The sequence below is a fragment of the Camelus ferus genome, chromosome 16, assembly GCF_009834535.1.
Source record: "Camelus ferus isolate YT-003-E chromosome 16, BCGSAC_Cfer_1.0, whole genome shotgun sequence".
NCBI lineage: Eukaryota > Metazoa > Chordata > Mammalia > Artiodactyla > Camelidae > Camelus > Camelus ferus.
This window is the reverse complement of record NC_045711.1, coordinates 37,196,802-37,215,504: the sequence shown is the minus strand read 5'-3', so window position 1 is coordinate 37,215,504 and position 18,703 is coordinate 37,196,802. Positions and strand designations below refer to the sequence as shown.

The 18,703-nt window shown below is 53.4% G+C and overlaps 1 protein-coding gene across 1 annotated transcript; it reads left to right on the top strand.

Annotated features, from left to right (window-relative positions):
* The first annotated feature begins 3,736 nt into the window (after positions 1 to 3,736).
* On the top strand, positions 3,737 to 11,223 carry C1QL1 (complement C1q like 1). The gene is made up of 2 exons (XM_006173104.2): positions 3,737 to 4,679; positions 10,165 to 11,223. The coding sequence occupies exons 1-2, from the start codon at positions 4,083 to 4,085 to the stop codon at positions 10,342 to 10,344; spliced, it is 777 nt and encodes a 258-aa protein (XP_006173166.2). The 5' UTR covers positions 3,737 to 4,082; the 3' UTR covers positions 10,345 to 11,223.
* The last annotated feature ends 7,480 nt before the right edge of the window (positions 11,224 to 18,703 follow it).

The following is an 18,703-nucleotide window of genomic DNA, read 5'->3' as shown; positions in this document are numbered from 1 at the left end:
CATCTGTGCTTCATAATACACAAACCTGGTGCAAACCTCTACCAAAGCCTTAGTTTCCTCAGCTATAAAATGGGGGAAATAATCATACCTACCTGGTGGTGTTATTGATAAGCCATGTAATAGTTTTAAATCCATGATAACAGGTTGTTAAATTTAAATGAGATAATCCACATCAAGTGCTTAGAACAAGATCATGTTACTTAGTAAGTGCTCAAAAAAATGTTAATAATTATCGTAGTATTTATCATTTCTTCCTGCCTGTGTCCTCTGCCAAAGAGTGAGTTCCTCAGGGTTACTGCTTAGGTCTTACTCATTTTTGGACACACCACCACAGCCTCACAGTGCCTACCTTGGTGTTTTCAATAAATGTTTACTGAATGAACAAATGAACAAATGAATGCAGGTTTGTCAGCCGATGAGTCAGGGCACTGTACACCCTTTCATCATGCACAAACCCAGACAAACATGAACACACAGTCTCTTACACATTCACACCCACTCACATTCATTCAAAGAACCCCAAAATACCACAGACAGTCACCCAGCTTCCTAAAGTCAGCTATGCATCAATGAAGCGCCTTACCCACTTTCCTGCACCCACCACATACCACCCCAATGCCCAGTACCCCCTCCTCACCCCTAGAAGGATGGGGGCTGTAGGAGGCAGGGAGCTCCCACTCACAGGAGGGAAAGCAGAGCTGGGTCTTCAGCCCCCAGCACTGTCAGCATCCTAGCCACAGAGAGCACTGCCCTCCCTCCCTTCCTCGGGGGCTCATTTCTTTCCTTTTCAGAAAACCCTGGTCCCCCCACTTGGCAGGTGGTTGAAGAGGCCTGGGAGCCAGAACTCCCGGATTCCCTTCACAATCACCTAGTCTTGTCTCTGACCTTGGAAGGCCATCGTCCTCCTCTCCTGGCACCAAACACAGCATTTTGTAGGAAAGAAGCAGGATGAGGAGACCCCACTCCTGGGGTGGTGGAAGGGCCTTCTTAGCCTTGATGTGAAATAATTATATTAGCCACCCTTTACTAGGTGCCTAATAAGGATCAGATACCGAGGCCAGCGCTTTGCTACCTTCATTTTAACTCATTTAATCCTCACAGCAACCCTTTTCCCAGAGGAGAACACTTGAGGCGCTGCAGGTTAGCCGACAGCCAAAAATCACCAGCTGGGATTGGCATGCAGGTCTCTAATCCCAGAAGAATCAATCGTCAGGCTTTAGAGAATTGGGGGTGCGTGGGGTGGGAAGGCTGGGCATCCTCAGGTATTAAGCTGGGGAGACGCCGCCAGGTAGCACCTGTCCCCTAGTCAGCCAGGCCCTCCTGTCCGGGGGGACCAGGGGCTCGGAGCGCCACGGCTGGGGTCCCTCTCCTGCCGGGACCAGACCTGGGCGGGGCCAGGGCGGGGCCCGCGAGCCCGGGGGAGGTGCGGAGCTGGTGGCCCAGGCTCACAGGCCAAGATGGCTGTTAATTAAAGTGCTGGCACCAGCTCCTCTCTGCAAAGTTTGAAGCCGTTATTTTCCACTCCAGCGAAGCGGGGAGAATCCGGCTCGGCTGACACAGACGCCACACCGCGCCAGGGGAGCGGGCACTCTTTCGTGGCGGGGGCGGGCCGCCTTGCCGCGCGGATCGCGCCCCTGGACGCCCTGGAGAGTGCGGGGAGGGCGTGCTCCCGCCCCCCCCCCCCCCCGCGGCCTCGGGCCACCAGCTGCGGTTTCCCGAACAGATTCTGGAAGGACTGCGGGTGGTGGACCAGTCCCAGTGGCACAGCGGCGGAGGGACCCGTGGGCGCGCGAACTCAGAGGCGGGGGCTTGTACAAATCATGCGCTGATGACCGCGCACCTGCCCCTAGAGTCACCAGCCCTGTCGCTCTTGGGAGAGTCACACTGGGAAGACTGCCATGGGGGATAGGAGGCCGGACTGACAGTCGAGAGTCAGGACTACTCTTCCTGAGCCTGGGGCGGTCCAGCTGCCCTCCTCCCCCTGCACTTAACACCTTCCTTCCTTTGAGTAGTAAACCGTACCTAGAGACCCAGTTGCGTGGAGGCTGGAAGAGCTTGGAGCCAGGCCGCCGGTTTGAATCCCGGCTCTGTCTCTTATTGGTTGTGTGACTTTGAGCAAATCTCTTAACTTCCCAGAGCCTCAATTCTCCATCTGTAAAATGAAAATAATGATGGGCTTTACCTCTTTGGAGTGCTGTGGAGATCTGGTGTGATGGGGTATGTAAAGCATTCAACAGAAGGCCTGGCACACAGTAAACCCTGAATAAATGCTATTGATTGAATTTTTTTTTAGCTCCTTCTTTGGCGTGGAGATCCCTCTAACCTGGGCTCAGTCGTCAATGCTTGGAAGGTCCTCTCTCACTGTCCCCCATTTGACATCCTTCTGTCCCTTTCCTCCTTCTAGCTCGGTAGGGTTAATCAATCCCAGCTATTGGTAAGGAAAGCCAGGGAGTCATAAGGACGTGGTGACAGGTCCGCAGTGTGAGCTGGGAGGGGTCCTCTCAGGGGAAAGGAAAGAGGTTGGAGAGTCATCCTTCAGCAGCAGCTAGTGGCCTCCGAATGGTAGAGCCCTCCCTGGTAGACTGAATAAAGGAGGGTGAGGAGGAGCTGTGGAGTAGCACAAACTGGGCCTCAAATAATGTGACAAATATTTTGATGGAAGCAGACGCCTTTTAGTTTATGCAACCTAAACACTTTACTGCACTTGAGGAAGAGGATTGCCTCATACAACCTGATTGGGGAAAAGAGTTAGGAGTTCAGGAGGCTCGAGGCGGGGCAGGAAGGGGGATCTGATGGGCTGGGTGAGATCAACCCCTCCTCTTGGAGGCTGGCAAAAGGGGTCACCTCCTAGGGACGGGTTTGTACTGGTCAGAATGGATAAATTGCCTGGGATGCCCACTTTCTTAGGGTCCCGATTTCTCCCTTGTCTAAAAGCAGGAAAAAGGGAAGTGATCAGAGTAAGATGGAAGATCCCCTGGCCCCACGCCCAGGAAAAAGCAGCCTAAGATTGCCTGGACCTCAGGGAGGAAGGAGCAGAGGTGAGGAGGAGTGGGTAGCTGCCTTCTGGGGAAAGGCAGTCTCGGGAACAGCCAGGAGCCAGAAAAGGGTACGGGCAGCTGCTGTCAGTACTCTGGATCCCGCTGGGCAGCCTGACAAGCATACTATACCACCCCTCTAATCTCCCGGACGGGTGGTCTGCTAGGACTGAGTGCGGAATGGCCCTTTCCATCCTCTTTTTTCCTTCCCCTCTTCTATCCCCTCATAACCCTCTTCCTTGTCCTTCTTTCTTGCTCCCGCTCCGTCCTCCCCTCAATCGCTTTGTCCCTTTTAGACTGGGGAACCCTCCTTCCTCCGCCCCCTGCGGGCCGTGGTCCCTCGTGCCTCCCTCTGTCCTCTCGGTTTTCCTTGTCACCGACCCTCGAGGCATCTCCTCTCCCAAGCCATCTCGGCACTCTCTAGCTCTTCCTGTGGCCTTCTCTTCCATTCTCTCTTTGGTCCCTACTCTCCCCTCCCCTATGGGAGCCTCTCTTGTGTCTCAGACTCTAGTCCCCTCCCCCTTTCCGGGGCTCTGTCTCTTGCTCCCTTAGTCTCCCCTTTCCTCTCCAGGATCCTGCTCTCTGTCCCGTGGCCCCGCCCCGCGGCCCCGCCCCTATGTGGGCGGAGCCATACCGCCCGCGGCCCAATTAGGCGCCGGTTCCGCCCTCAGCCCCACCCCTCGCGGGAGCCGAGCCGCGCCGAGCGGGTGGGGCTGGACAGGGCGGAGGGGGCGGTGGTCCGAGCGCTGGGAGGCGGGAGGAAAGAGGCAGGAGGCGGTGGCCGCTGCGAGCAGTTCGGCCGCGCAGCGGGAGGGAGGCGCGAGGCAGGAGCGGGCGGCTGGGCTCGGCAGCGCAACCAGCGCAGCGTGGCGCCCCGGGCCCGGCCCCATGCCCTCAGCCCTGCCGGACCGCCCTTGAGCTCGGGCGCCCCGCCCGCGCCCCCCGCCCGCCGGCACCATTGCCCCGACGGCGCGGCCGGGAGGCCCGGCGCTCCCCAGGCTCCGCGCCGGCCGGAAGACTCTGTTGGCGGCCGCCGCGGGCGTGGTGATGCTGCTGGTGCTGGTGGTGCTTATTCCCGTGCTGGTGAGCTCGGGCGGCCCAGATGGCCACTATGAAATGCTGGGCACCTGCCGCATGGTGTGCGACCCCTACCCCGCGCGGGGCCCCGGCGCCGGCGCGCGGCCCGACGGCGGAGACGCCCTGAGCGAGCAGAGCGGCGCGCCCCCGCCCTCCACGCTGGTGCAGGGCCCCCAGGGGAAGCCGGGCCGCACAGGCAAGCCCGGCCCTCCCGGGCCCCCCGGGGACCCGGGTCCTCCGGGCCCTGTGGGGCCACCCGGCGAGAAGGGTGAGCCGGGTAAGACCGGCCCTCCCGGGCTGCCCGGCGCGGGGGGCAGCGGCGCCATCAGCACGGCTACCTACACCACGGTGCCGCGCGTGGCTTTCTACGCCGGCCTCAAGAACCCTCACGAGGGTTACGAGGTGCTCAAGTTCGACGACGTGGTCACCAACCTAGGCAACAACTACGACGCGACCAGCGGCAAGTTTACGTGCAACATTCCCGGCACCTACTTTTTCACCTACCACGTTCTCATGCGCGGCGGCGACGGCACCAGTATGTGGGCGGACCTCTGCAAGAACGGCCAGGTGGGCCCGGGGGGGCATGGGGCTGGCCTGGGGGCAGGGCACCCAGGGAGCCCAGGATACATGGGTACCGGCGGGCGCGGGTGGAGACCCTGCAGCGGCCCAGCTTAGGCATCACGTGCGGTGATAGTCAGGGCTGGCTGGCACTCCTAACTCCTTGGTTCCTGGGCGCCAGCTCCAAGGCAGACGCCGCAGGGCACCGGCAGTATGGAAATGCGGGAGATAAATCCAACTAATAATCAGAGCTCAGGGCTCCCGAGCGCGCGGACTAGCCCCTGGGGGCTTGGCCCTTGGGAAGCAGCATCTGAGAGTTGAGCTTCTGGTTGATACCAGCTGGCGATCAGGGGACGGTAAGGATGGACTCGGGAAAGGCAGCCTCGGCGCCCGCGGGCGCCTAAGCGCATTGCTAGGCGCGCAAGCGGAGAAGGCGAGCTGTAGGTGTTTTGCGCACAAAGGCAAAGGTAGCCTAGCGCACAAAGCTTTAGCTGCAATATATACCCCGCCTTTGGGAAGGTACATTGGGCCAATCTGATGCCCTTTGCTAAACCCGAGACTGCGCAGCCCCGTTCGCGCTGTGTCAGAGCTAAGCGCTTGAGAAGGTGGCCTGGGGGGAAAAGTTTTCCCTCCCGAGGCCAGGCAAAGAGGTGGAAACTCCCTCTCCTCTTACCTCCCAGCTGCAACTCGTAATTCCAGGGCTCCCTCTTCCTTCCTTATCCCCACCCCAGAGACCAGAGTGACAGCTACCAAGCTCCCGAGGTCTTCGGTATTGGTGACTGGTAGTGCCTGGTGCTCTCCTTGGAACTGCTGCCCCGGGACCAATCTTGACCTAATGGTGTCCCAGGATGGCAGTTTTACCCAGCTCCCTTTGCTTTGATTACCTCTCCCTTCCTAGTGCTCCCAGACCATGGTGACCTGGGGCCCCTGGGGGTGGTCAGGCAGAGCATTCTTGTGGAAGAAGGGGCCAGTACCAGTCAGAACTAAAGCTAGGCTGGTGAGAGTTGGGAAAGAATCTCCTGAGTCTGAGACCCAAGATCTGATTGGAATCCTTTTCACTGCGGCACTCCCCTGAGGTAGACCATGGCTAGGGGGTGGGGGAAAGGACAGGCATGGGAGTCAGCAAAAAGCCTACCAGGTGCTTGTAAGTTCTGCCCCCTCCTCTCTCTCCACTTCCTGCTCTCTCTCCCTCTCTCTGGTTTCTGCCTCTCCCTTTCCTCTTTCTCCTATCTCTCCATCTCTTGCTTGCCTCTCTCCTGTGTCTGCCAGTTCTGTCCATCTCTCCTTGGGTTTCTGGCCCCACATTCCTCGGTTTTATCCCTCTCTATATTCCTTGGGTGTCTCTCTCCCACTTGTGTCTATCAGGCTTCCTGTGTCTCTCCTCTTTGTCCTTGGTTCTTGACCAAATGGGAGGCCCTGGTATCCAGTGAGGGCTCTTTCTGCAGACAGCCCCACAGTTCCCCTTATTAATAACCAATAAGGGATGCAACAGTGTCACCTTCATCAATGGAATTTCTTCTTTTCCCAAAGAAAGTTTGCACTGACACCAAGCTGAGGTTTCAGGAAGTTGTGAACCCAGCTTACCTGGATAGGGAGGTGGTCACCAGGACAGCAGTGGGCCCTAGACTCCGAGCTGCTTCAGGAGGGTGCCACAAGGCCCCAGAGATGAGGCAAGAGGAGGCCCCAAAGATGGTGTGTTCTTGGGGTGGGGGCACTTGCTTCGGTCACTGGGAGGTGAATCTGACTCAAAAGCCTCTTTTTACCCCACCAGCAAGGAGGTGGCATCACAGGATGGTAGAAGAAAGAAGGTGGCTTTAGCCAGGGGTTTCACAGACCCAGCATCTTAACAGTTACTCAGACTATTTCCTCCCCTGCAAAAAAAAAAAAAAAAAAAAAAAAAAAAAAAAAAAAATCCAAGACAAATAGTGGGACTATAGGCTTGGGGCCTCACCAGCAGCCTCTGTGACTTCTCCTTCCCGATTGTCCAAGAAACTCATTTAATCTCAATAGTCATTCCACCTATTAGTTTTGAGCCCCTAGTAGGAGTCAGGTTTGGGGCTTGGTTCCAGGGGTTCAATCTGCTTGCCCTCCAGGACCTCATGGCCTGTGCAGGGGAGACAGTCGTAATCACACAATAGCACAGCCCAGCGATTACTGTGTGAGAGGAGGACGAGGAGCCCACTGAAACTCCTGTCCCCAGAGAGGTTGGCTGAATGGGGTGGTTCAGTGGGGCCTGCCCCAGCTCAGAACAACCTGGTTAGGGGAAACTGTGGTGAACCTGGGTCCCCAAGGTGAGAAGACACAGGGAGAAAATTAAAAGGTCAAGTGGAGGGAAAGGCTGGCTCAGAGGTGGAAGAGGACATTAAAGTGAGCAGAGAACAAAATGATGGGGCTGGGCGATGGGTGGGAACAGAAGAGAGGAGCTGCTCCTCCTACAACCTTCAAGAATGGAGCGATCCTGGGCTCTGTGCTTTTCCTTCCTGGCTTCTTGCCTGCAGAGAGGCTTCCAGAATTTCCTCAGGAAGGCAGAGCTGCATCTGGGCGCTGCCCTTTCCCTGGGCAAGATGGGGAGGGGGGAGTCACTGCCTCCTGCCTAGTGCTGAGGCCCTGTCTCTGTCCCTGTCTGAGGCCCACCTGCCCCTCTCCCTAGGGGTAGCTTTGAGTCACTACTGCACACACAGCCTGATGGCACTAAACCGTGGTCATTCGGACATGGGGACGTAAGGAGCCAGAGGAAGAGACTCTGGGTTGGGGCTGGTGCCCTGGGTGAGGTGAGCTCCCTGCAGCTCCCTCTAAGATGCGCAGTTCAGGTGGGCCCGGGAGGATTGATAAACTGGGCTAGGGAAGACAGGGCTGTGTGAGGATGGGTCAGGGCCTGTGGGAAGGTGAGTATAACAAATGAGCAGGGGCTTGGACAGACACCAGAGTCTGAGTGAGGTGAGAGGTGGTGGGGTGTGTAAATTGAAGAGCGTGGTATAAAGACCTAACTGCAGATCAGCTTCTCTGATGGGGGAAAGGGGTCCCCTGGCTGTCCTGTCTGGCCTCTGATACCTGCCACAGCAGACAGCACAGTGCCTGGCCAAGTAGGGACCCAGTAATTGTCTGAAAGCACATGTCCCCTGGGAGCCAGGCTGGCTGCCTGTGGGAGCCACACCTCAACATACAAGACCCCAGCATTGCTCTGGGTGCAGGGGCACGTTTCCTGGGTTCTTTACCCCCACTCCAGGCCCCTGGTCCCATCACTGCCTCAGTTTCCCTTCCTGGCAACCCTTGAGGAGATGCTTCTGTAGTGCCCCCTCGTGGCAAGACCCTGACTTGCTTTCTTGCTTCCATGATAACCTCAGATCCCTAAACTTCCCCTTATCCCCCAGGAGGAGTTGGATGCCTCAATGGTTTCCAGTCTTGGGCAGAGAATCAGGACCCCTGGGTTCCATTCCTGGATTCCCCACTGTCTAAGGTTGGAAGAGCATTAATTTTCCCTGCCTCCATGGATAATTAGGATAATCACAGCAACAATCATGGTGATGAATAAATAATAAACATAAGCATAACAGTTCTGATGCCTGTCACATCACCAGGAGATTCCTGATGACAGATGACTGTATTCTAATGGATTTGGCTATTAAGAAGCACACTGTTTTAATGAGTTAAGGCTAAATTAATCTGGGTAATAAAAATAATTGTTATTAGTAGTAATTTATTAGCAAAGATAATGAAATGCATGTGTAATAATAAATACCACCAGGATTAGGGCCCAGGGAACAATACAGAACTTGGCGGCTTGCTTTGAGCTCTTTCCTAGTAGCTCAAAGCCCCACCAAGATTAAAAAAATTTTTTCCCTTCACCATCAAAAGGCTTTTACAGAGGTGGCAGTGGTGAGGTAGGATCTTCTTATCCATTTTCTGAAACTGAGCTCCTTGACAGATAGTGTCTGTCCTTTATTTAATTTCCCCCCACCTTTAGCTGAAACAGTTGTCCCAACTAAGTACCCCCAAACAATTCCTCCCCAGGCTGGGGAAAGAGATTGAGGGGAGAGAAGGGGCTGGAGGGATGTGGGCTTTAAATGGCAGACTGCACGCAAATATGTTGGGTCCTCCTGGTGCAGCATTGCTGCTGACTCAGCAGCTTGGGCACAGCAGACCTGCAATTCTGCCTCCAGCCCAGAAGGGAGGATGGGCCCTTACCCTTATTTGGCTTGGTCCAGCCTAGACTGGGGGAAGTCTAGGCCCTTGGGGAAGGTGCCTTCACAGAAGGTGCAGGGTGGAGGGTTGGTTGAGGAGCCTGGCTGAGAGAACCCCACTCAATGCAGCCTCCCCTCAGCATAAGCCAGAACCTGGAAATGGCTCTTCTCTTCCCATTCTCCACCCAGAATATCCTGGCTCATATGGCCCAGGACTTTCATTGGCCTCAGCTATTAGGAAGGAATGCCTGGAGGGAATTTGTCCACCACCCCACCTCCTCAATATCTTATGATTATAGTCTGAGCTCCCAAAAGTGATGCTTCGGGCTTCAAACCCAAATGCAAGTGCTCCCTTGTCCCGTTATCCTGCCTGTCCCTCCCTTCCTTCATCAAAACAAGGACTAGCAAGGATTCAGATCAGATTGAGGATCACTGAGGGATATGAGGCTTAGTTCCCTTCTTCCCACCCACTTCCTTTCTACCACCGTTTGGAGGACACAGGAGGAGCCAGAAATCCTCTTTGGGTGCAGTAATAGTCACAAGTAAAGCTACACATCCTTGGAAGCAGGATGCAGGCCCAATGTGAGCCTTGGGAAAGGAAATAATTACCAGGCCTTCCATCTCACGGCTCTGGTGTGAAAGACTCCAGAATGCACTTCAGACAAGGAGTCCACAGTTCAGGTTCTGATACTAAGGTGGTTGCTTACTAGCAGCTTGGCATTGGTCCAAGCCCTGACCTAAAAGACCAAGGTGTGCCCTGGTGTCCATCCACCCACATAAGAACAAGTGGATGTGGCCGAAATGTAAGGTCTCATTACTACAATGAAAGTAGAGAGGAGAGAATGATGAGAGCGGGGATGGCTCGCCATCCTTTGGGGGTCCAGAGAATTCCTCTCTGCAAGGAAAGAGTTCCAGGCTGGGGCATCCTGGAGGCATTGCTGAGGTCCTCAGGGGGCCAGACAGTGAGACCTAGAGGAGTTAAAGGAGCTGATTTCACTTTGAATCCCAATTCAGACCCAGTTTACACCTGCCCTAGAAATTCAGGGCCCCTTTATAACCCTCTTCCAAAACACAGTTATTGAAAAGTGGGGTGGTGGGATGTCAGGAGAAAAGCAAGCTGAGAGCTCTGCTGGGGCTGGAGGTGGGACTTTTAGGGCCTCCAGTTACTCCGCATGTGGCTGCCTTATCTCTGAGAGTCCCCCTCCCTTCCGATCGAACCACCGGACAACCGGAAGTCTCTCCCTCCTCCTCCTCCCCTTCCCTCTCACACACACCACTACTCTCCCTCCTACCACCCCCTCCAACCTCCGCAGGTGCGGGCCAGCGCCATTGCCCAGGACGCAGACCAGAACTACGACTATGCCAGCAACAGCGTGATCCTGCACCTGGACGCGGGCGACGAGGTCTTCATCAAGCTCGACGGAGGCAAAGCGCACGGCGGCAATAGCAACAAATACAGCACGTTCTCCGGCTTCATCATCTATTCGGATTGAGCTCCCCGCGACCCCTCCATCCCCTGTCCCCTACGGGGTTCCTCTCCCGGCGGGGCAGAGAATGACGCGTCCCCCGCCACCCCCTCGCTGCCCGTCGCGGTTGCAGGCCCTCCCGGCTATGACGCCTCCGGCCCGCCCTCGCCACCGCCTGGGCCGCAGCTAGCCCTCCCGCCGGCTCGCCGCAGAAGCCGGGGCCATCGCGCCCTTCCCGGTCCCAGGGAGGCGGTGTTGACCACCTCCGCTCCATTCGGCCCGCGCTGTATATTTGTACAATAGGATTGTTTATTGCCCACCCTGCCGGCCAGCCCACCCCAGCTTGGGGAGAGGTCTCGGCGGGGTCGCTCCCCGCTCCATGCGCTGCCCACCTGATCTGGAGTGGTGCTGCCTGGGGGAGGGGTGGTGGTTGGGGGCTGGGTAGCTTCCCAGCACTCCCTACAGCCCCAGCCCGGCTGCGCCCCCTCTGACCAAAGCTATAATAAAAACACTTCCACCCCGCTGGCTTTCCGACTGTGCCCTGGAGAGGAGTTGCAGGAGGGGACCTTGAACCCTGCGGTCCTCCAGACTGGGGATGGATAGGCTGGACGCTTCTCTGGGGTCTGGGGGAAGACAAGTGCCTGAGTCAGAGCTGCTCCAAGAGGAGATGGGCCAAGCTCCGGTTATTTTTTGTTTTGTTTTGTTTTGTTTTGTTTTGTTTTGTTTTTTTCCGACCTTGAAAATGGCATCAGCATTCCAAAGGCACGGCAAGGTTTAAATTGGGAGACCCAGGGCCATCATGTATAATCCTGAGCAAGTCACTCTTTTCTGACTCATTCCTGGGTTAGTGACAGCAATGAAAGGAACAAGCTTTGCATTAAATACTGATTGACCTTTACCCAAGTACTTCACCTCTGGGTTTTCTCATTACAATATATAGGTGAGGAGACCTACCACACTTGGTTAAAGAGGTATAATGTAGGCATTCAACAAACAAACAGAGCTTTTATTATTTATCCATCACTTTAAAGTTTGCCAAAGGCTTTCAGGTATGTCATCTCACTCAAGTCTCCCGAGAGTGTAGGAAGTTGGATGAGTAGATTTTATTCTTCTTCCAAAGAGGTTAAATAGCTTTTAAAATATGACACAGTCACAGTCACTAAGTTCTGTGATTGCACTTGAATCCAAGAAGTCCTTGCTACTTGGAGACAACACACCAAGTCTCCTTGCCTTGCCACTGCTTCCCTTACCTCCTGTAACGGGCCATGATGGTCGCACAGTTAAGGCATTCCTAAATCACCATGGCTACGATTTAGAGAGTACCCACTCTGTGTCAGGCACCATAGAAGAACTTTATAAATATTATCTCATGGATATGTGTATGGGGTGATGGTGGATTAGCAAGAAATTCTCCCATGCCCTTTAACAAACATGTTGTCATTTTATCCATCACAGATGAGGAAACTGAGGCTCAGGATAGTTTCCCACTGTCACAGAGCTAGGAAGAGACAAATGCCAGTATTTGAACCAAAGACCCAGCACACCATATTTCATAAAGATTTGGGATCTCCAAAGCAGAACTGAGGAAGGGTGGCTTTGTGGCAGCTTAGCCTCCCTCCTCGCCGCACCCAGCCCTTCCACTACATCACTGCCCTGCAGAGGCTTGATGTATTTACAAGCACCTGCCCTGGGCAGCAGCCATGGGGTGAGCCTCTTGGAGAATCCCAAGGCTCTGCATTGAAGGAAAAGTCCCATCTGGCTTCCCTTCCCCCAGCTGGCTCAGCTGGAGAGACAGGAAGGAGGGGTGGCCTCCCTCCCAGGCAGGCCCCATGTATGGACCCTTGTCATGGCTGGCAGACTTGAATGACTTTCTTTATCCTCCCTTCTCTCCCCTACTTCCCCCTACTGCCAGCTGTGGCCATTTAATAAAATTAGCTTAATACTTGTTACTTCCCTGTGGGGTCTGGAGATTGAAATCTGCGGGTCCCCACAAACCCAATAAAACCCCTGGCAGGTCTGGCTGGAACAAGAGTTTCCTTGGGAAGAGAGATTAGATTAACCAGCACCCCCTGCCTCCATCCCCCCCCCCCCAGTGATGCCAACAGCCCCTGTGATTCTTTAGTGGCCACGTTGGCCCCAAATTACCAGCTGCCACACCCCGGGGGGCTCCCTAGCCCTCCACAGAGACCACAGGGACTGGTCTAGGACCTCTGCTACAATAAAAAGCATGTTAATCATTTCTCTAGGGAGTTCCTGGCTGGCTGACTCTCTCTTCTTTCTGGTAGCTGGATAATCCTCATGTCATTTTGAGAGATGGATCTAAAATCTCCATTTTCCAGATGAGGAAGTCATAGTCTGAAGAAAATTCGTGACTTGTCCATGGGCATGCAGCAAGTTTGTGACACAACCAGGACTGGACTGAAGCCAAGGACTTTTTCTTCCTTTGCAGGGCACCAGGGGTGTCCAGCAGTGCCAGTTGCTAGCGGGTTGTCACTCAGTCGGTATCCTGGCTGCCTGGGAAATCTATTGGGGAAGTGTCTCCCACATCAGACTGGGGGGTCATCGAAGTTAGGAGTTTTGAGTGAGTTGAGGGCAAGTTGTGTATCTCCAGAGACGGGGGGTTGTGGGGGGTAGTTTCCTAAATGCAAAGACTGTGGCCATCCTCTCAGTGGCTCTGAGGGAAGACACTTTGTATTTTCTATTAAACTAGAGCTTTCTGAGACCAGACTCTGGGACTAGTGTTTCCCTGAAGGACAAACTCTGTCTCTTCATCTGACTGGGGTCTCCTTGAAAGCAGGGTGTGTGTCTTCCCTCCTCTTCAGTCAAGGGTGTTTCTGGCACAGGAATATTCCATGGGATGGGGCTGGCTGGGTGGTGGAAAGAAGGCTGGACAGGCAGAACGGCGGTCCCATTTTGGAGGAAGAAAGGAAGATGCCTCCCCAGGCTGCCTCCCCTTTAGAAAGATGTGTGATTAATTAACGAATAATGTCCCTGCCAAAGGGGTGTGAGGATGGCAACGCCCCTAGAGCTCTCCCACACGAGGAATGGCAGGCCATCCTGTGCCCAGGCAGCTGCTAGCCATAGGAGCTGGTGCTGCCCTGGTTCCTGGGGTCATGGGGAGCAGGGGGGCAGCAGGAGCCCACCACTGGGGGCTACCCTAATTGGATGACTTTGCAGGAAGACCAGGCAGGTGCGCTTGGTTCTCCACTTCAGCTTGCTACAAACACATCTGCCACAGTGAGGTCTAGGGGTTAATTGCCTCCCACCTCACTCCTGGTAACCGATATTTCATTTACTGCTCAGAGGGGGAGCTGCCCGGAGAATCAATCCCGGACAAGCGTCCAGGAGACAGGAGAGCTGCAGAGGCATGGGAGCTGTTTCCTGGAGGATCTCTGAGAGCCAGAGGAAGAGGTGGGAAGTTAGGACCAATTGCTCAAGGATACTCTGGGCCTCACCTGCATTCTGCTGACCCTGATGACAGCTCCAGGACCCCCAAGAGCTGGGAGAAAATCCCAAGGGTCCAGAGGCTAGCTACCCCAGCTAGCTATGCTGTTTCCCCTGCCCTGTTTCCTTCTGCATTTACTTATCTGGGTGCCCCATAAGCTGTAGCAGGTTAGGTGCTGTTAATAAGGTTATTTTCACAAGTGATGAAGGTATATTTGAAAAGCGGAACTGGAGGTGTGATCTCCTCACTCCCTTCCAGGTAACAAACCTTAAAATCCTACAAATGAAGTGATAATAAAGTGGAAGTGAAAAGTCTACACATGTTTGGAACTGGGAGAGGGTGGAAGGGTTACTGAGAGGTAGCAGCTGGGGGCTGGAGGGAAAAGGGATCAGAGGACTCCCCACCCCCTATGCTTTCCGCATGCTACCCATTTGCCCCATCTGCCAAAATTGAGAATCAAGCCACAGAACCAGGAACTCTCATTACACAGCTGGTAAAACTGAGACCCAGAGAGGAGCCCAAGTTTGCTCCAGTTGGTTCAGAACAGAGTTAGAGCCTGAGACAGCAGGACCCAGCAGACATGCTGCAAATGGAGACAAGAGAACTGGGCTCAAGTCCTGGCCATACTCAGTGTTTCAAGAAAAGGCATTTCACCTCTGAGCCTGTTTCTCCATCTATAAAATGGGGCTAATAAAAATATCTCCTTGAAGGGCTACTGTGAGGCGGTGGGTGAGAAGCTATTCTGTAAGTTATAAAGCAAAATGCAAATGTAAGTTCCTGAGCCCTGTTGATTTAAAATTCTTTTATTCCTCAATGCCTGGGATGGTGATGGTCATCACTGAAGAAGATGAAGACACCTGGGTTTTCTCCTACCCTGGTAACCCTGAAGTGAGTGTGGGGCACTAGGGGAGGGGTTGGTTTGTGGTACCCAGGATATGGAGCTAAGTACTGAGAAAGGAGTGTCCTGCATCCTCCAGTCTCCAATGTGGATTCCCCCACCCTTCAGCTCTGTGGCCTCCAGTTTGGGGTGAGAGCACAGGGATACCCGCCGTGGCCCTGGCCAACCTATCTGTTCTGTCTCTATTTGCTCTGCTCGTTTAACATTACCAAATACCTCCTCTGGGACAGATCCTAACTTGATGTGGAGGATCCAGAGACTGATAAGAAAACACTCAGTGTGTCAAGATACCTACAGGGATCATACAGATACACCCAGGACATGGTGCTATTAGAGAGGCAGGGAAAGTGTCCCAAACTGTTAACAGGGGTTAACAGTAAGCTGGACTAATTGCAGGCTTAACAGTTTTTACTTACATAATGATTGGAAAGGTTTTACAACAAGCATTCTTCTAAAATCTGAGATCTCCCACCACCCCCACCCCAATTGCTGCTGAAGCTGTTCTTTTAGGGTTAGGGAAGGGGGCAGAAAGCAGGCAGCTGAGAGGTTTCTCTTCTCTTGTCCAGGGGCTTGCGGAATATTGGATCTGGAGGAACAAATATTCTCTCATCTCTGTATCAATAGCTAAGCTGTAACAGTAGTTTACGTACCATGTGCTGCTTTAAGAATTTTGCACGTACCCATTCATTTAAATCTCACAGTGATCCCACAAGGTAGTTACCATTATCACACCCATTTTTTGGATGAGAAAAATATGGTACAGAATGGTGAATCTTGCCCAAGATCACCGGGCTTAATCTTTCTGGGAACAGCCCTCTTGACTGGCCATTCCCTGGAGTAGAGGAAGGGTTGAATGTTACTCCCTCCCAGCCAGAGCAGTCTTTCCTCCCCTAAATCACCATGTGCCCCTTCCAACGATGCCTGCTCCCCGGGCAGCTTGTGCAGGGGCAGGGCTCCTCCCTTTCCCAGATCCTGAAGGGCAAATTCAAGGAGTTCCTCCAAGGCCCCCAGGGCACAGGCCCCTTTGCTCCCTGAGTTAGGAGCCCCAGCCAGCACTAGGACAACTGCCGAGGCCAGCAGAGTTACAGACCTCTCCCTGCCTCCCCAGAGCCAGGGATGGTTCTGCTGGGCCCTGGGCTACTTCAGCTGCCTGCAGAACACCTGCTCTTTCAGGAAGCCTTCCTGGACTTCCCAGCAGGTATCTACCTGTCTCCAAGGCCATACTGAGAGCATCTTCCAAGTGGCTGACAGTACTTAACACTGTGTCTGCTGCATAATTACCATTCTACCATAGTAGCAGCTATTTCAAACATCTCTCACTTTCCTGAATCTTCCAATCCTATGATGGACTCGGTGATGCACTGCCCAGGTCTCCTTCAGGACTGAAGGATCTACTCCCCAGCTGCTGGGAGTACTGCCAGCAGATGGCTCTCAGCTACCAGCCCCTCCAGGGATTACCTCTGCTCATGTGACCTGCCTTGCCCAGTGTCCTGCAGCCTGTTCCAATGACTGATCCACATGGGGGTTTAAAGGCCCACCCCCAGCACGGCCTTTAAACTCTGGACAACTCTGAAGAATCTTGCCAGCTTCAGCGCTCCCAGCTCAAATTCTCCTTCTGCCCAGTCCTGCTTCCTTCCCTTCTCTTCCACAAGTTATTAATGCTAAGAGCGCTCCCCAATAACCTTCCTGCACACTGATCCCCAACTCAGAGCTTGCTCCATGGAGAACCCAGCCTGCAATAACTACCCCTGGTCTTGTTCATTTACTGATTCCTTCAGCCAGTTTTATTGAGCACCTATTATGTGCCAGGCCCCGCAGCAAAGGCAGGAGCTGGAGCTTAAAGCTAACTACCAATGGGGGATCACATCTCCTACCCCACAGAGAAGCCAGAAGTCACAAGAGGGGAGATTCTATCAATTTCCACCATAAAATCCACAGACTTCCCTGCATCTGTGCCCTTCTCCTCCTTCTTTTGCCTCCATGGAAGAGCTGTTCCTCCTTTCAGGGCCCAGCCTGACACTAGGCTCTGCATCCTGTGCCCTCTCACCAGGGTGACCAGTCTGTCTCCATCTGCCCAGGGCTGCTCCAGTTTTAAAATGGAAAGTCCCAAATTTTGTTAAACCCCTCACACCCGGCTGGGAAAACTGGGATGGTTTATCACTATACCTCTCATCTTTTAGGGGACCTAACTTAATTGATAATCACACCTCTCTGTTAATCTTCAGCTGCTTGCTCTGTATAAGCTCCTTCTCATCGTCATTTAAATCTTTCCTAGCCTTAAAAATCCTCCCTGGACCCCACATCCCCCTCTAGCTTCTACTTCCTTTCTCTGCTCCCCTTGACAGCCAGATGCCTTAAAAGCATAGTTACTATTTCTTACCTCCCACTCTGTCTGGTTGTCGCACTCCTCTGAAACTCGTCCTGCCAAGGCCACCTATGGCCTCCTTGTTGATAAACCAAGTGGACACTATTCAGTCTTCACTGTGCTTGGCCTCCGTACTAGGCCAGACCTGGAAGTCTGACCCAAGTTGAAGGATGGCAAAAATGATGTGTTGGACTTGGTTCAAGGATCTTTTAAAATTGGTCTATATCCGAAGCAGCTAATGCTACATCTGGGTGCAAAGGATGGGCAGTGATAAGGGTGTAGGTGAGTGGATGTGCCACCTCTCTGCCTCCTTTGAACATCCAGGGTTAGTAGTCTTGCCAGTTGCAGATAGTGAGATACCACACACCTCATGACAGCACAGTTGCCTTTCACATCCCCCAGTTACATCAGCCCAGAAACATCTGCTACCAGACAAAAATCCTGCACCCGGCCCTCATGTCTGGGTTCTAGGCCTTGAAGTTCTTGTTAGGCTAGTACCAGGCTGATCTTCCCTTATCAGCTTCTGTGGTGTAGGGCCCAAGGATTTTCCATTTGTGTCCACTCAGGTAGGACTAGCCAGGTCCTACCAAGTTCTCTCAGCATCACTAGGCTTGGTTGACTCTCTCACCTGCAAAACTCTTTTCCCTTGGCCTCTGAGATTCTAGGGCTGGCTCCATTTGCCAATCAAATTCTACTCCTCCTTCAGACCTCAGCTTGCTTGTGACTTCCTCTTGACATCATTATATCCCACATCCCATGTCATTGTTAGTCCCTGTTTAAGTCTGATTTCTCACACAGACTGTAAGCTCTACGAGGGTAGGAGGCAGGTGTTTATCATTTACCACCCTATCTTCTGAGCCCACTTTTCTCGTATCAGTAAATACTTGCTGAATGAATATGAGAACACTCATTACCATTATACTGAATGTCTGCTTTACCTATGTTATTTCTAATCTTTGTAACGAGCTAAGTATTATTTTATACCCTGTTTTATAGCTGCAAAAACTGAGGCGCTGAGAGGTAAGTGACTTGCCCCAAATTATCAAGCAAGTATGTATCCTCTTTCCACTGCACACAGCTGGGCCAGCCTGTTTCTTGTCTTGTTGTGACACATTTTTGCCTTCTTCAGTTAATTGTCAGAGCCAGAATAGAACCAGGGCAAGACCTGGCTTACTTGACACGAGAGGCACCTGTTCCCCTGGTGGCCCCTGGGGACCCCAAGCCTTCAACCACACTCCAACTTAAACGCTCCTCTGTTAAAATGCACATCCCTGTGAGGGAGGAGTGGACCCCTCAGATGAAAGCCATTTTTTAACAGTTTTATTTCTCTAGGGTAGTGGAGATGGCAAGAGTACCCTGGTTTTCTTGTAGCTCTACAATAACAGCATCTTTGCGTCTCATTTTATTGTCATCAAACCAGCGGTGCTACCCCAATATATGAGGGCAATAGAGGTCCAGGTAGGTGAATGGAGTTTGGGCCAAATCAACCAGGTGTTCAATAGTGACTCTGCTATCTCGATGACAGGTCCACCAGGGAATTTTTCCCCCTGCTTTCTTGCATACCTCAGACCTGCTCTTGGTCTCAGTGTGGGGAGAGACCAGACTAACAAAAGTGGTGAGCAGCTGGCTCATGGCAGCCATCGCTGTTTCATTCTAATCAGACTCATAGAAATATGAG

Coding starts and splice junctions, on each gene's coding strand:
- C1QL1 (XM_006173104.2), top strand. CDS start 4,083: ATGCTGCTGGTGCTGGTGGTGCTTATTCCCGTGCTGGTGAGCTCGGGC. Junction 4,680..10,164: donor ACCTCTGCAAGAACGGCCAG/GTGGGCCCGGGG, acceptor CAACCTCCGCAG/GTGCGGGCCAGCGCCATTGC.